Below are 18,348 nucleotides of genomic sequence, written 5' to 3'. Positions count from 1 at the left end.
AGCTTCTGTGGGCTGTTTGGGTCCCAGTGCCCCAGTATAGTGATGGGGACACTATACTGTCAAAAAGTACCGCCCTTCGGGTGAGATATTAAAATGAGGACCTGACACCAGTCCTGTCTGTGGTCATAAAAAATCCCAGGATGCCCTTCAGAAAGAGTATGGTTGCAACCTGGCCAAATTTCCCCATGGCCTCTGTCCATTATCATGCCCTCCTAATCATCCTCATATCTACTTGTTGACTTTCTCCCCTCCACCAATAATCTGGTGTGTGGTTGGCGTTCTTTACTTGATATATATCACTATTAGTAAAACATTACTCTTATGGTGATAAAAGATTTTGGATTTGTCAGTGCCTATTCGTGTTAAATCATGATTATGGTTAATAATCATGATTATGGTTTTTGTCATAAACGAGCAGCCCTAATTTAAAGCATCATGTTAGTGATGCTTGAATTAGCAAGCACTGCTAAAAAAATAAAAAATAAAAAACTTGGAGTAAGAGGTCTGTTCAAAGTGATGCAAGCATTAGCAATAAAAAAATAAAAAATAAAAAAAATCACTGCACTCTTTAAAAGCTCACCTTTGCAAAAACTATCATATAATGCAGGTATCTAATGCAGTTGAGCAGTAGACCCTGTTCAGCAGCATGTGTGATCACCATCAGGGTCAGCGGCTGCCTTTGTTTTGGATAAAAATGTCAAACAACTACATATTTTTCAGCATTTTTCATCTTGTTGCCAGCTCATTACAGTGATAACTTCCACCAAGCCTTTCCGGTACCCCAAATAAACAAGGCAAAAAACACATATTCACTGTCCAGTCAGACACTTTTACTGTGTATGGAGAGCCAGAGTCATTCGGCTAATGGGCTTGTGGATCTCGGAAATTAATGGTTTTTTGGACATAAGATGCATCTCTTGTTTTTATTTTTATTTTTATCCATTCATTAATTCCCAGACAGTTTGTGCTTGGGATCAGTACCATGTTTCCACAAGTGGATGCCTGTTAAGTGACAAACTATAGGTACTGAATGGATGTTCCTTGTGTCCTTGCTATTTTCCACCTGCATGTCCTGGCAGGCTGACACGGTCCTAATGCACAGCAGTGGTAATGGCTGTGTGAATCACATAGAGGGCCGTGGAAGAATCAGAGCATGGAGAACCTCCCTAAAAACACAGATAGCGGCTCTCTGAACCCAGCTGTTTATCTGACCGTGTCTCAGAGCAGCAAATCACTTAGGAAATACACACATATACAAGACTTCCCCAAACAGACAAGGTTATTCAGATAAGAGTGAATGACTGCCCACAGAGGCTTAGAGCAAGAGAAAGATGGCATGGTAAACTCATCCCCTCGACTGCTCAGAGTTCAATTTAGGCTTTTTAGGCTATAGGAGAGAACTCCCAGGATGTTTTGCAGCTCTATAGAACGCTATCTCTCAGCTGTCACAGTGCTAATCAGCAGAACAGCCTGGAAAACACTGTCCAAACTAGCCCCAGAATCTCAATCTAAGCACACACATGTTGGTTTCACTATATTAGTGAGGAGGACATCTCACAGACGCAATGGTTTATATAGGAGTGATTATATTTGCTAACCGTAACCCTCACACGAACCTGTTGATATCAGTACATTTAAAGCAAAACATGATTTAGTTATTATTATTATTATTATTATTATTATGAGTACTAAGTCTACTATTGTTTTCACATAAAGATATTTGTATACTACCATGCAAAAGTTTGGGGCTGGTATGATTTCCCTTTTCTTTTTTTTTTTTTTTTTTTTTACATTTTTGAATAAAGTCTCTTACACTCACCAAGGCAGTATTTTTCTGTCAAAAATATAGGACGAAACAGTGTTAGTGTGAAATAATTACAATTTTAAATACCTCTATTTTATATATATATATATATATATATATATATATATATGTTGAGCACCAAATCCTGAATGATTCCTGAATGATCATGTGATGCTAAAGTCTCTCTCTCTCTCTATATTTATATATACACAGTGGGTACAGAAAGTATTCAGACCCCCTTAAATATTTCACTCTGTTATATTGCAGCCATTTGCTAAAATCATTTAAGTAATTTTTTTTCCTCATTAATGTACACACATCACCCCATATTGACAGAAAAACACAGAATTGTTGACATTTTTGCCACCACCATGATTCACTGTTGGGACTGTATTGGACAGGTGATGAGCAGTGCCTGGTTTTCTCCACACATACCGCTTAGAATTAAGGCAAAAAAGTTCTATCTTGGTCTCATCAGACCAGAGAATCTTATTTCTCACCATCTTGGAGTCCTTCAGGTGTTTTTTCATGTGTCTTGCACTAAGGAGAGGCTTCCGTCGGGCCACTCTGCCATAAAGCCCCGACTGGTGGAGGGCTGCAGTGATGGTTTACTTTCTACAACTTTCTCCCATCTCCCGACTGCATCTCTGGAGCTCAGCCACAGTGATCATTGGGTTCTTCTTTACCTCTCTCACCAAGGCTCTTCTCCCCCGATAGCTCAGTTTGGCTGGACGCCCAGCTCTAGGAAGGGTTCTGGTCGTCCCAAACATCTTCCATTTAAGGATTATGGAGGCCACTGTGCTCTTAGGAATCTTAAGTGCAGCAGAATTTTTTTTGTAACCTTGGCCAGATCTGTGCCTTGCCACAATTCTGTCTCTGAGCTCTTCAGGCAGTTCCTTTGACCTCATGATTCTCATTTGCTCTGACATGCACTGTGAGCTGTAAGGTCTTATACAGAGAGGTGTGTGGCTTTCCTAATCAAGTCCAATCAGTGTAATCAAACACAGCTGGACTCAAATGAAGGTGTAGAACCATCTCAAGGATGATCAGAAGAAATGGACAGCACCTGAGTTAAATATATGAGTATCACACCAAAGGGTCTGAATACTTAGGACCATGTGATATTTCAGTTTTTCTTTTTTAATAAATCTGCAAAAATGTCAACAATTCTGTGTTTTTCTATCAATATGGGGTGCTGTGTGTACATTAATGAGGAAAAAAAAAGAACTTAAATGATTTTAGCAAATGGCTGCAATATAACAAAGAGTGAAAAATTTAAGGGGGTCTGAATACTTTCCGTACCCACTGTATATATATAAATATATAGAGAGAGAGACTTTAGCATCACATGATCGTTCAGGAATCATTCAGGATTTGGTGCTCAACATACGTTTTTTTTTTTTTCTTATTTTGTTTATGAACAATACAGTTCATGTTAATTCACAGTGCATTAACAAATGTTAACAAGCACAACTTTTGATTTTAATAATGCATTAATAAAAATGTAAAAATTTAAATTAACATTAACTAAGATTAATAAATTCTGTAGAAGTATTGTTCATTCGTTCATGTTCACTAAAGTAGTTAACTTATGTTAACTAATGAACCTTACTGTAAAGAGTTAGCAAAAGGTTTTTTTTTTTTTTATGTCACTTTTGTTCCATTTAAAGCATCTAAGAAAAAAAACTACAAAAAAAAAACAAAAAAAAAAAAAAAAAAAAACCCCACTTTGATTCAGACTTTTGAATGATAATGGAACTACTAAAGACTTTCTGAACACAATGACTTGCTTTTTGCAAAACTTTTCAGAACGTTGCATTTAATACAGGGGTGTCAAACTCAATTCCTGGAGGGCAGGAGCCCTGCAAAGTTTAGATTCAACCCTAATTTAACACACCTGATCCAACTAATCAAGTCCTTCAGGCTTATTTGAAAACTATATATATGTGTGTTGGAGCAGGGTTGGAACAAAACTCTGCAGAGCTCCGGCCCTCCAGGAACTGAATATGACACTCCAGATTTAATATAAGAATATTTTATGATACAATACACTCAGGGATACTCAAATGTCCCTGAAGAGAGATTTTTATCAGTTTTATTTAATTTGGAGGACAATTTTGTCCCCAAAGTATAGCTAAGTAAACCCAAACACATACACACCAATATATAGAAAAGATACTCTCAGTAATTTGCTGAGCTGGAAAAGTTTATACAAGGATTTGTGAGGGGTGTAAAATTTATCAGCACTGCACCTTACAATTCACAAACAGGCCAAAGTATGAATGACAAATAATTATTTTTAATAAATAATTTATAATTATATTTTCTAATTATATTTATAATTTCTAAATTAATATTAAAATAAGTCATTTATTTTCAATGCACCCTCCATTTTTGATGGTGCTTCTAGCGGATTGTGCAATAAATCCAGAAAAAAAAAAAAAAAAAAAAAAAAAAATGGTTTATCACATAATGATAAAAAGCAATTTTAAGATTTTAAAATGTTCCTAGATCGACAGGGAAATGTCCTGGAGGCCAAAAGGTCTGGACACAAATGAACTGGAAAACTGCAAAACAGAAAGGAACACTGGAGTGCATGAGTAATGTACGTACAGTAGATGTTTACAATTCTCACTTTCACAAGCTTGAGCAGTTTTCAACCCTCTCTTAACACTTTTATATTAAGAATTTTAAATAAAATAAGTATATAAGTTGGCAAAATCATCCTGTAAAGGCTCCAGACGTTTGGGACTGTAATAGCTGGAATAGACATTCTGTGTTACATCTCTTGCTTGAGGACCAAAGCAGTGTGAGGGATTTAGATATAAATGACCTCCTGACACTCAATTGTAATCCCTCACATCCCTATCAGGATTCAAACCAACAACCTTCCAAATGTGACCACAGTTGCTGCTTTAACAAATGATTTAAACACGATTCTGTCCTCCTTCAATCGCAAACTGTTCGGATAATTTTGCTGAGATTACAGCTAACCAGAATGCAATGCACAGGATGAGCCACTTTAGTTATTTTCCAGCCCATTTGGCACAACAGCCATGTGCCTCTCTAGCGAAAGCTTCATTCAAAAATGACTTTTTATTACTGAACAACAAACAACACTATTCCATTGACCACACAACCAGTCTTACTATCTAAAAAATTAGGACTTTCTGTAGACTTTTACTGTTTTATTAATTAATTAAAGCAAACCCTAACTCTAAGATAGTAACTATAAGATCTAGAAAAATAAATAATTAATTATATGATATATTATATTAATATTGTAGTAAATAATTAACAAAATTCATATATTATTTAAAAAAATGGTAGATATATAATATAATTAAGACTATAATTAATATAAAATGTATATAAAATTGATGTATATTATCATTGATTATATATATATATATATATATATATATAGAGAGAGAGAGAGAGAGAGAGAGAGACATAGATTCCATAAATACAAAACAAAAAAAATAATTCATCCCTAAATAATATTAAAAATACATTTACTCAACAACAAAAAAAAAACAAACATAAATAAATCCTACATGAACTGTTTTTTCGCTTCCGAATTGCTTCTATTTCTAGAAAACAATTTGTTAAGAAACACTGTAAAACACACAAACACTATATATCCTATTTATAAATTTACATCCATTGGTACATGAACATGTTTCCCACCTTGCGCATATGCCGAATTGCTGTTGCAATAACACCTACCTGGTGTATGAAGACCTGGGCAGTGCGAGGACTGAGCAGCAGGATGGCCCTTCTGAGAGTGTCCCGGTAACGGTTCAGCTCCTCCATCCTCATTGTGCTGAACAGAGTGGAAAAGACCTTGGTCACATTCCGGTCAACCTGCTGTAGAGACACATCCAAACCCATTCGAGATGCCTGGTCCAGAAACCCACGCAGTCCCCGCACATCTGAAAGAGACAGAGCGTGAGAGAAAGCAAATGATGATGGTTAAAAACCAAAACTCGTATTTAGAGAGCTAAAATTTTTTATTTAAGATGAAAAGTGAGGTGAAAATAGATCAAATAAAGACTATATATTTGATTTGAGATAAAAGGTTTCCAGAGAAAATAATGTCCGACCTAATTGTACATTTCATTCAGGGAAATTATGTTGAAATGGAAGATCTGTGAAAATATCCCATTTTGTTCCACAAGAAGAAAGAAGGTCATACGGGTTTGGAACAACATGAGAGTGAGTAAATGACAAGAATTTTTTTCCCATCAACTATCCATTTAACTTCCTTGCTCTGGAGATTTGAGGAGTCTAGAAGAAAGAATCATGTTTTCTTGCCGCTTTGCACATCACAACTGTCAAGTCACGTTGTGTTCAGTCTCCTGAAGTGGATTTTTGATGGCATAATCGTCTGGCATGGAGCTTTCTAACCATCTACTTGCTGAAAGGACACAAGAACTGTCCCTTAAAAGGGTCAAGACGTGAGAATGAGGCTTTAAGGTCTAATTTGCTATATAAGACCAATCATAAAAATGCATGCATACTTCAACTTAACTGTGTGCTTTTATGGCCTTCACGCTGTAAATAAATTTTTGTATCATGACATTGAGGCAGTCAAAAAATGTTGTGAAGAGCTGACTTGTCTGCATCTTTTATATTTTCTTTTTCTTCTTATAGTCACTGATTAAAAAAACAAAAACAAAGCAGAAGAACCAGAATTCTTTCAAGAACCTTTCAAAGTAAGGAAGTAAAATAGTCTGATAAAAAGCATTATGAGGAGCAGAAAATGTTTAGCCCATCTGCAGATAGCAGTGTGTTTACAGCAACTTTATCTTTGCAAACAGTAGTTCTCAACTAGCTTTGCTTCAAGACTCAAACTGCATCCAAATATACCTACTTCCATACTATATAGTACCTGAAAAGATTTGAAAATAGTATTTCCACATTCATAGTAATTGAAAAACAGTAGGTGAAAAGTACCTAAATGACATACTACTTCCAGCGAGATTCTGAAGTGTGCAGCCAATGGACACGTTACTATCCCATGAGGCCACGGGACAGGATTTGTGAATAGCAGTGAAGGGACACAACTGACACTGGTAAGTTATGTGACAATAAGATGGCAGATGTGGTACATCTGAAATTCCATTCATACTACCTCTATTAATACTATATAGGACACACTCCTTTAACAGTTGAGAAGTACATTTCAAACCAAATATACTCAAAGAGTATACAGTTTCAGCTTCAGATTTTAAAGTGGACATCAAGTCGCAACCCAACCCAGGACCAAAATTATCATACAAAAAATAATTACAAATGTCCTTAAAAAAAAATAACAGTAATTTATTGATATTGCCATTAACTGCATGACAATAGCTGACAACAGAAATAGAAGATATCCTAAATGCACAAACAACAACTGGTGTATGACTGACCAATGAATCCAAATTTATATTCTGGGTTGTATTTTCTTTTATGTTGAGTTAGCTTGTTCATATTTTTTAGGAATAAGGGTATGTTACACAACATTTTATGTTGACATCTGTCTACCAAGTGACATATTAATTTGTGTCAAAATATTATAGAGTTTGACTGTATGTGTTTGATACCAGCAACAATTAAATATTTTAAATAGGTATTTTCCCCTTTCTCTTGAAAGTTTAGCTTTACGATATTTTAATCAAAGTTGCTTATTTTTCATTTTTAATGATCGACAGTTATATGGTTAGTTGGATTTATTATTTGCATTTAGCATTTTCTTCTGTTGTCCAACCGTGCTGCAGGCCAGATCAAAGTGATGTTTTAACATTCTAAGACACATGGTTAAGTACAAAGAATGAATGACGATCTCCCTTTCATTTCCTCTAATTTATTATTATTATTATTATTATTATTATTATTATTAAAGTCTATCTTTTGCTTCAGGACCACACAGTCCAGTTTACAGGGTTATATTGCAACACAGTAAAGCTAAAAAGGCATCAAAAATGATCAAACACCATATTTTTTGTACGTGCGTGTGAGTGTGTACTTGATATACTTTATAATAACTCACCCTCTGTGCAGTGCGGTTTGCTACAAGCTACAAACTGTTTCCATGACAACTGACCATCAAAACAGATTTCTTGCCCCACACTGGCCCCAGTGTGCTCTCAAAAATCTACCAATGAGAAAGTCTAATTTAAGCATTTGCAAAAAAATGCAATGCAAGTGGGTTTAAACACACTAATGAAAACACTTTCAGTATAATTGGCAATAATTGTAGTAAGCTAGTATTATTTATTTATTTTTAAATCGTTATTATAAAATTAGCGTTTAATCATTATTTTTCTTAATCCAAAAGCCTGCAGGTCATCTTTGAGCATATTAGCATTTAAACACATGCCAAAAGTACAATGAAAACTTGACAAATCATAAAAAACCACCACTACTACTATGAATAATAAGTATTATTAGGTATAACATTTTTAAGTAATATTATTAAAAATTATTATTATATAAAAATTATAATAAAAGAACAAGACATTTGCATTCATATAGTCAACATTTGAAGTGGCTCAAAAAAGTTCATCAAGTTGTCTTAAGACAAGAATGCATTTATGTTTTAGGTTTTAGGACAACTTTGATGAAAAGTTTTGATCCACATCAAATGCTGACTACAGTATATAAATATACATATACATATATATAGCCTTGGTGCTATTAGCTAAGAAATCCAATTGATGGTAAATGCTAGTTCACACTGCTATAAACTGATGAATGAACTTCAGCAAATACATCAGGATAAATTGAATCAAAACCTTTTGTACATTTAAATAATTAACATATTTAACTAATCTCATAGATTAAAAAACTAAATATATATATATATATATATATATATATATATATATATATATATATATATATATATATATATATATATATTATTTAATAATGACCTGTTAAATATTATGAACCCTTTCCAGATTTTAAATTAATTTATATATCTCAAAAATGGTATTTGTCTCTATGTGAATGTGAAAATACTGTATATGCACATGCTATTTAATGAACCACATTTTATAAATGAAAACTGGTGATTACTGATGAGGTGTAAGATCATGGATCACTTAATCACCAAATTCAATCAGTGAATGTCATATTATGCTCCTTTCTTGATACTAATGACTTCGGTGTGACTTAAAGTGACCCATCGACATTCGCAACACAAAAACACACACAATAGTTCAATTTCCTCAAACTCTTGCAGTGATGAGTTTCGCCATACCACCGTAATTCACATATCACAGCTGTACACAGACTCTCCTGAGGAGACAGTCTCAGGAATATATAAATAAACAACATGGAAATCTGTGGAAAGAAAGATCTGAGAGAAGTCTTTTGAGAAACAAATTGGATTTGCTTAAAGAGTGTAATTATACATCTAAAGGCATATTCAAGCTCCCGTCTCACTGGGCAAAAACACACGAGTGATGGAGGTGTGGAGGGAATCAGTGGAGCAGTTTGACGTTCTTCTGTTCCTTTCATTGTAATGAAAATAATGGGTTGAAAAATAAAATACAAGGCTTGCTGTTGGATTTGGAGCTTCATCTGCATGAGGTTATGCAACAAATCAACAGCCATATCATGATGTAACCAGCAAGGTCTTGAAAACAAAAAATCTTTCTTATCAAGAACTGAAGTCTGATATAAGCAGAATGTTGCTGACCAAAATTAATGTGGAGGTCTATCATGATATATTCAGTAGAATATTGCTGAGGAATAAGATCAAAATGTTAAACATCAGAGGACTTAAAATCACAACAACAAAGACTGTGGAGTGGACCTAAATTATTTCTTATTAACCATTAGTTCAGTATTTTATAATTGCATCTTCACAAGTTGACCCACATTGTGATTAATGGACCTTAGGATGCTTGGTCTTTGCATTAAAGGTCATTGTATGCAACCTTTGAAAATATGTTGTTAATTAGTTCTGCATAGGGTTAGCAGGTATGAATATAATTTGACCCACTACAAAGATATATAGACAGTTGCTAGGAGATGGTAAAATCATTTCATCTGTTTTTTTTTTTTTTTATGATTCTGTTTGTCTCAATCCACCGGCCTGCTGTACAAAGAGTATGAGTATTGCTCATGAGGGCCATGGGAAGCGCTCTTCCTGGAAAGACTTAGAATATGTATGTCCTATTAAATGAGAGGGGGTTTGGTTGACATGCTGTTGAGTGGGTCCACGTGACACCATTGCAAAATCTTCACAGTCCTGGAGAATGTTGCTCGATTAACTGTCAGTGATATGAACTGCCCAGAGACATACCCTGAATATAAAACAAAGCCTCTGTGTGTCTCTCTTCCTCTCTGTCTCACTTACAGACAGGGCCGTAGCTGGGGTTTGTGGGGCCCCTGTGCAGGTTGTAACAGTGGGCCCTGTTTGAAATTGTTTAATTTGTATGTTTGTTCTATTTATTTATTTGTGCTATTTACACAATGTTTTAGTTTATTCAAGTTTGTGTCCAGGTACAGAAACCGAATAATTAAATGTAAAGTAGCACTGCTTAAGTCTTCACTGTAAAAAACAAATATACAATCAAACCAAAATTTATTCAGACACCTACAACATTTCTCACATTATTACAGTTTATTTGCTATAGTTTAGAAAATGGTAATAAAATATGACAAGAACTCAAAGTTAAACTGTCTAAGAACAAAATTCATCTTGATAATGTTAGATAACTTTGATAGAAATGTATGTAATGGACTACAATCAACCAAAACTTCAGACAGCTGTTAGTCGTATCCTGACAATATTTACACATCTATCAATACTTTGTTGACCAATTACCAAGCAATGCTTAATTTGTTCAGTCTGTGGTGTGAAAAGGTAGCATTAGCAATTCAGGAAAAAAACATAAACAAAACATGGTCAGGTCAAAGTGTCTGAATATTTTTTTTAATCAGTTTCACTAGTTTACTGTATGAAGAATTTTTGGGTATATGTCACAGTTCGCTTTATTTTGCTATACTCACTTTCATAAATTATAGTGTCCTGCACCTAGTAAAAAAAAAAAATTCAAACATTATATCTGGTGTCTGAATAATTGTTGGTTTGACTGTGCATTAATTCTTGTTAAAACTACAAAGTAATTCTGTCGAGAGCAGTGAGTAATTTTCTTTCTTTCATTTTCTTGGGATTAACATTATAGCAGCTAGTAGCTAAATTAGGCGCGGTCACACTTAAGAGACAATGAATGCATCCAACATAATACACATCCGATTTTTTTTCTCCACTGTTTACTTTCACTTAAGACATAACCAACAGTTTTTTTTTCGAACATACTTTCTAAGATGGATATTTTGACATATGCTGGTATGTATTTGTCAGTACAAGAGCAAAAAGAGGCAAATTCGGTGTTCAAGCGTTTTGAGAAGCCTCTCTCTGCGTGAGCCCGTAACACCAGAACACCGCGGATGCTGAATTGGGCTCTTTCACATCCTTTTCTGTTTGTTTAAACTGCGATTTGTATTTGTTCGTTCAGGTGCAGGAGGAAGTTCGAGGAGAACTTCACAGTGGAGAGCTCGGTTCAGTGTTGCTGTCTGTGAGACGCGGCTCTCCGCGTGCGCACCGAACACAGCGCGCGAGAAACCAGCTACTAACTTCAGCTTTTCCGCGTCTTGTGTTCGGATGGTTTAAACTCTTTTGAATGTTTAAATTGGCAAGGTTTTAAAACGCGTGAAAATGATAAGCTTTCGTGACGACGCGCAGCAGTGGCCTGTTAACTGTCCTGAGTGTCCAGATGGTTGAGATCGCCGAGGGCCCCCCAATCAGCCGTGGGCCCCTATAATCGTCACCACCTTTCACCCTACTAGCGACGGCCCTGCTTACAGATGGGTTCTGCTTGTCTTGAAGAGGGAGCCAATTAAGAAAGGTTCATCATCCTCTTGCTCAAAAGCAGCAAATTATGACACAAACTCTATTATTACCAGAGATTTCAGCATAAATCACTGCAGTTTAACAAAGTTGACCAGAAGATCACAAGAGCACATCCAGAACATTACAAATATAGACAAATACAAAACGTACACCTTTCATAAATCTTACTGAACAAGTTGGTGTAATTACTGATGATGGATTGGGCGTGTTAATTATCTGAGGATGCTCCTCCCGAAATTTGTTAATAAAACATCACTTCACTCAGAAATGCTAAAATATACTTACTTGGTGGCAACCCAACAAAATAAAAGCTTGCTGATTTTAGGTTAGAAAATGATGAAAATTCATAAAAAGAAATCAAACAGTAAAACGGGGGGAAAAATACATGCAAATGTAATAATTGTATTTTAGGTGTACTATAAAACAATTGTATTTTATTTAATACTCTCTTTTTGTTGTAAAATATAATAGCATTATCACACTCTATTATGTTTATTATTTGATTTTTTTTATTTTTTTTTTATTTTTTTTAAAGAAAAATCTTATCCAAGTGCAATAATATTCTTATTACTATGATAAATATTAATTGTTATATTTAATAGGTCACGTATGTGCAATGTTAGCACCAACCAAATCTCTGGGTGCTCTCATGAGAACCAGACTGAAAAACTTGCACCCCTGTTTATATATTATACATACATGTCAAAACAAGACATGTTAAAAACTGTTAAAACTTAAAGGCAGAAGTCATCATTAGACAAATGACAGATTGTCTGTGTGCATATAAGAGTGCAAATGAAATCACTTCTCAGAACAGGTGGTGCAAAAGTAGGTGAAAGACACTATCAGTTCTACACTAGTGAATAAAGCAAAAGGACACATTACTCAGCGGCATGATAAAAAAAAGGGACACCCGTAAATGATGGGACTGCTCAGCTAAAACCAGATCATCAATTAAACTGAGAACTCACTTACAAAACCTATTTTCACAGGTCCGTGGGCCAGCTTGCTGTTGTTTATAAATTGCATAACACGAAAAGATCTCAACATTAAGATGTTTTATAGACTCACTTTATGGAGGTTGAACGTACACAAAAATACTGTAAAGGAGGGGTTCAGGCAGCTCAGGGGAGGACAAGTTGCCAGGAAATTGCCACTCAAGTTAGTAACATCTAAGATCACACAGAAGCTGACTAATGGCAACAAAAAAATAGTGACAGTATTTAAAAACAAACGAACACACACACATTCTTTAATTAGTAAAGGTGTAAAGAGTACCCACAAAGCATACTTGAGTAAAAGTACAGATACCTAACAGCAAAAATTAAAAAGTTTAAAGTCAGCAATTCCGAGTGTCTGATTTGAACAGTATTTAAGTATTTTACTCATACTGAGTGTAGGCTCAAGATGCATTAGTCCTCAACACCTAGGAGACATGCCAGTGAAAACCAAGAAATAGTTCATATGTGCACAAAGCAATCATGTTTATTTACTAAAATCAAAATAAAACTGCACACCTCAAAATTGCAATAAATCAAGGTCGTCACAACAGACTCTTAAACGTCTACAAACACTCAAGTCTCAGTTAAGCTGATGTACTCAGAAAGGGCATAAGTAGACCAAAAGTAGAATCGATTGTTAATTAAATTTAAATAGTCAAAGCCTACTTGCACAGGACATGCTGGTTTCGACCTCATCATCAACTGCAGTCATGTCCTCATTTCATATATGAATTTCTTTGTTACTTATTAAAACTACAAAATAGCCAAAAATATACTTAAGTACAGTAACTAATTACATTTACTGAAATACTTTACTCCACTGTTCATTAGATCATGTAAATTATTAATTTAATTGAAAACCAGATTAATTAACAAAATCAATTTGTCTGAAAGACACTACAGAAGTGCCCTTCATTTTTCTGTTCAATCCAGTAAAGATATAAATAATGTTAACTTCAAACACTATGAAAGCTTTTCACACAGCAATCCTTCAAGGCTGTTTACCTGTCCTTCTAAACATAATAGCCTGAAATGCATTTGGCAGGAATACTATTCAAACAGACAAAATTAGTGGAGAAATTTTTAAAATTAGCAATAAAAGAGTCCACAGCCTTAATCAAGCTTTAAGAAAACACACTATATGTAAATAAACACTATAACCTAAATCCATTTCAAAATATCTGGATGTTGATTACAGACCAATCAGCCAAACAGAGATAAGTTTTACTGGCATAAAATAGAGGATGATTACATGCTTCTTCACAAAGTTCAGTTCAGTCTGATTGGTTCTTATTTCCCATTTATGCAGGATATGTACCATGAGCTAAATACATAATCTGTTGATATCTCAGCTCCTGGTTTAAGCCCTGTTGTTTAAGTGGAGTTGCAAAAGCATAAAGTTTCTTACAGTGATAGAGGAGGAGAATGTTTACGAAGTGCTCAAGGGTGAGAAATAAGAGGAAGATAGTGAGAAAAACCTATTTACTCAACTCAGATGGAGCTTTAGATGAATTGAGAGTTAGTTATAAAGTCTTCTCATTTGATTCACATAGAAGCAATTTGTTTTAAGACAAAAGCGGGAATCTGTTATTATTAATTGCATACAGATCCAAACATGACATTTATTTGAAGCCAAGGTGTATGCAGACACAATCTTTCTCACATCTAACACATTTGGGGACAAATTCTTTATACAGCTGAGCCACTTTTCTGGTATGTCAACCATCTGAACAGGAGTAACAATTCACTTAGATCAGTTTCCCTGCTTTTAGATTCTGGGTATGTTTAACACACCCGCAGCTTGCGGTTTTCAATTGGTTCTGCCACAGTCCAACAAAAATTAGCAAGAGCAGAAATAAAGTTAAATTATCTTCTCTCTTTGTCATGCAGGGTATCATAATGTAAGACCATTTACGCACTGCCCTTCAAATGTCACTGCTTTTTATTAGGGGTGCACGATTCTGAACGATGGTATATAATTATCTTCAGTAAAAAGCCGGTTCTCTAATTCACTTCTATGTCAATGCCATCACGTGCGTGATTTCACATAATGCGTTTAACTACAAGAGCCATTTAACGCAAGCTGCGCATCACTCAGTGTTCACCGCTGCTCTGTGTGAAATCACTTACACGTGATGGAATTTACCGCTGATTAGATATCTGGCCACTGATGCGCATTAGTTATTGGCCAATATTTATCATGCACCCCTTTTTTATATAGAATCTGTTGTGCCACTCTCAATGCATTTTTTTTAATATAGAATGTGTTGTGCACATTGGCATATTTTATGAAATAATGGTTTTGTTGAAAAGTTAAAGGCAAAAGTGTAGGGACAAAAGTTGGCGCTAGAGACAATAGTTACCAGATCTATGGCCTATTCTTTCAAGCCATCACAGTTGTGACTGATAGTACTAGAAGTACTGATAGTAATGTTTTCATTTGTAAAATGAAAGTATAGGTATAGGAGAATCGCTTAATGTTGTGCATTACATTGTCAAGCAGAGGTTTTCAACCCAGTTAACAGCTGGTTGAACCACTTATCTTAAACCACTTGTTATTGAGCCAGTTATCTAAATGAAACAATGCAGAGAACATTTTCATTTAATTATACTTTTGTCATTATTATTCATTGTACATTTATAGATATAATTGACAAATAGACAGAACGATATATAAAAAAAAAAAAAAAAAAAAAAAAAAAAAAAAAAAAAAAAAAAAAAAGAACGAAACAGAGATAGATAGATAGATAGATAGATAGATAGATAGATAGATAGATAGATAGATAGATAGATAGATAGATAGATAGATAGATAGATAGATAGATAGATAGATAGGACCAGCAAAATGTCCCTTCCAATTTTACAATAAAATAATAGTGTGTCTAGTATTTCAGGCCATGAGACACTTCCAGAGTGACTGTCCTCCTGTAGGAGGGTGCCATGCCATGCTCAGTGCTGAGAGCTCTGCACCACCATCAATCATGTTTTATGTCTTGATTGGGGCTTTTCCTCTGACCTACAGTTTGAAGGATGTTACCTGCTCCAAGGTGTGTTTGGTGGTCTGACTCATCTCAGCCCATTGTCAGAACCTGCCTGAAGTCAAAATCAGTAGGATTAAACGCTGAGCTATTTAAAGCACAGTGTAGCTGTATATTTTCTGAAATAGATCTCAGCCACGTGGACCACAAGGGACCTCTGCTTTAACTACTGGGATTAAAATGCCCTATGATAGTTCTGAGTTGCTTTTTATACAGACCTTTGAATCTGTGATGGCAGCCTGTTAGCACAGCAAACAACCCAAGGAGAGAGCTATGTGCTAAAGAGACTTGCTTGGAATAATGGGGATTTTAAGAAGATAAGATAGGAAGAAAAGGAAATTCGGCCTGCATGCTTGTTAGAGTTCACTCAAAAAGACATCCATTAAAAATAAAAAAAAAAAAAAATAAAAAAAAAAAATACATAAAAAAAAAAGAAAAAAAAATGCTATATTCCAATTCATCTGAAGCCACATGACAGCGTTGTGTGAAGAACAAATCAAAATTTATGTTCTTTTTCACTGATAATCTCCCCTTTTAGTAAGCTGTTAAACCTCGAAGAAATAATTCAGAATTAATCGAGCATTTCATTAAAAAGACACAAAGGACCAATTCATTCAAAAATCATTGATTTTTTTCCCCCATTAAGCTTTAGGATGGATTTTGTGCTACTTCAATTTTTGTTTGTTCCTCTAACAATGGCTTTTTTATTATTTGGCATATACAGCAGTGCAGTTTGCTGTTATTGTGCTTTGTGTTCAATATTCATTGCAATTGCATGACAAAAAGATCAACAAGTACATTGTTTCAAAATTTCACTTTTTTTTTTTTTTTTTTTTTTCTCGTTGTCAAAGTCACACATATTTGGAAACAACATGAGGGTGAGGACAATGCATTTTTAGGTGAACTATCCCTTAAAAAAGGCAAGATATATATAACAAAAAGTTCTTAGTTAAAATTCATTGTTATACAGAGCCTGCAGCACTGCAGAAGAGACTTCCAGTTTAAGTGTTAATTGGTGTCAGTAGTACAAATAATTTTTATGAGGGAGTTTTATGCTTGACCTTCTCCAACAAGACCTCAAAATTTATTGTGTTGTTTTCAGGAAACAATATACCCCACACTTCAGCCTGAACAACCAACTTACAGTTAAAGCTGCAGAACTAAATAACTTTTTAACCCTCTGGTGTCTGAGTTGTTTTTTGGGCCCTGGAGAAAATGTGAAATTATTTTCAGTTTCTTACAAACATATTAATGGCTAAAGTCTGATTACACTGCTTTCAGCACAAACAGTGCAACAATAATATATAATCAGCATTTTTGTACAAATTAATATTTCTGAGAAAATAAGGTTTATGTGTGGTTAATGAAAAACAAAAAATGTTAAGTCCCTAAAATAAGGCCATGGAACATACAGAACATTTGTCCACAAGACTTTTAAGAACTGCATGCTGTAGACTGTGGTTGTTTTTGCTAAAAAATAAAAAAATAATAATAAAAAAAATAAAAATCATTCTGCTCACTCAGTCACAGAAAACAATATATCGAATTAACTTTTGTAAGACATGCTTTGTGCTAGAAAGGCCGTATGCGAGGGAGTGACAATGACCATGAATATTTAATGATTCACACCTGAGAGACAAAGGGCCATCAGTGTGACTCTGACTGTGAGGCAGGTAAGAAAGAATGTGAGGAGATTAAAATCATGGGGGTTTTGATTATTGTATTTTATTTACAACACAGTATAATCAAAATATACACAGCGAAGGTCACATTAGATACATTACACAGCACACTGATCTTAACAGATACTTGAACAGTAACTCAGATTTGTGCCATTCCTGGAAACAGATCCTGTTCAGCTGTTGAAACCTGGTATACCTGGTATTTCCAAGGTTTTTGCTGCCTCTTTCTATGCATTCAAGAAAAAAACAGCCCCATCATCAGTAGTCATTGAGCTCATTTTACCTTTGTGTAGAATATCAGCTCAATGTAGTTGAACAGCTTCTGATGTTGGTACAGCGCTCTTCAAATAAGTTTGAAGTGAAGCCTTCAAGTTATCTGGTCACCAAAAAAAAAAAAAAAAAAACCTGTTAGCATGTTGATATCAGTAGCAACTATATTATTACATTAGCAATCACTAATTGATTTTGTAGGCATAAACACAAGCATGCTTTGTTTGTATTATACAATGCAAAAACATTTTATATCTGAGAAACTAAATAATTATTGTTAAGCAAGTTATAAACATCTATCTATCTATCTATCTATCTATCTATCTATCTATCTATCTATCTATCTATCTATCTATCTATCTATCTATCTATCTGTCTATCTATCTATCTATCTATCTATCAATATATATATATATATATAATATATATGCATGAACAGAGTATTTCACATTAAAGATTGGACTAAACATTCTTAGACTCTAACATTCATACTGTTACGGTGTAATCATTCATATTACTTTTATACAGAAATGGCAAAAGTACACACATCCTTCGTTCTAGTAGAAGTACAGATACTCATGTTTATAAATACTCTGGTAAAAGTTGAAGTACTGACTACACTTTTTTTTACTCAATT

At 34.5% G+C, this 18,348-nt stretch overlaps 1 protein-coding gene across 5 annotated transcripts in view; it reads right to left on the bottom strand.

Annotated features, from left to right (window-relative positions):
• The window catches only part of LOC109048143 (glutamate receptor, ionotropic, delta 1a), a 239,520-nt gene that overhangs the window by 68,407 nt on the left and 152,765 nt on the right, over window positions 1-18,348 (bottom strand). For all 5 annotated transcript variants that reach the window (XM_042774097.1, XM_042774098.1, XM_042774102.1 and 2 more), the window contains one exon: window positions 5,534-5,739. In XM_042774097.1, coding sequence (XP_042630031.1) covers window positions 5,534-5,739 — 206 coding nt within the window. The remainder of the gene's footprint in view (window positions 1-5,533; window positions 5,740-18,348) is intronic.

This window comes from Cyprinus carpio, chromosome A17 (genome assembly GCF_018340385.1).
Source record: "Cyprinus carpio isolate SPL01 chromosome A17, ASM1834038v1, whole genome shotgun sequence".
NCBI lineage: Eukaryota > Metazoa > Chordata > Actinopteri > Cypriniformes > Cyprinidae > Cyprinus > Cyprinus carpio.
This window is presented reverse-complemented; position numbering and strand designations above follow the sequence as displayed.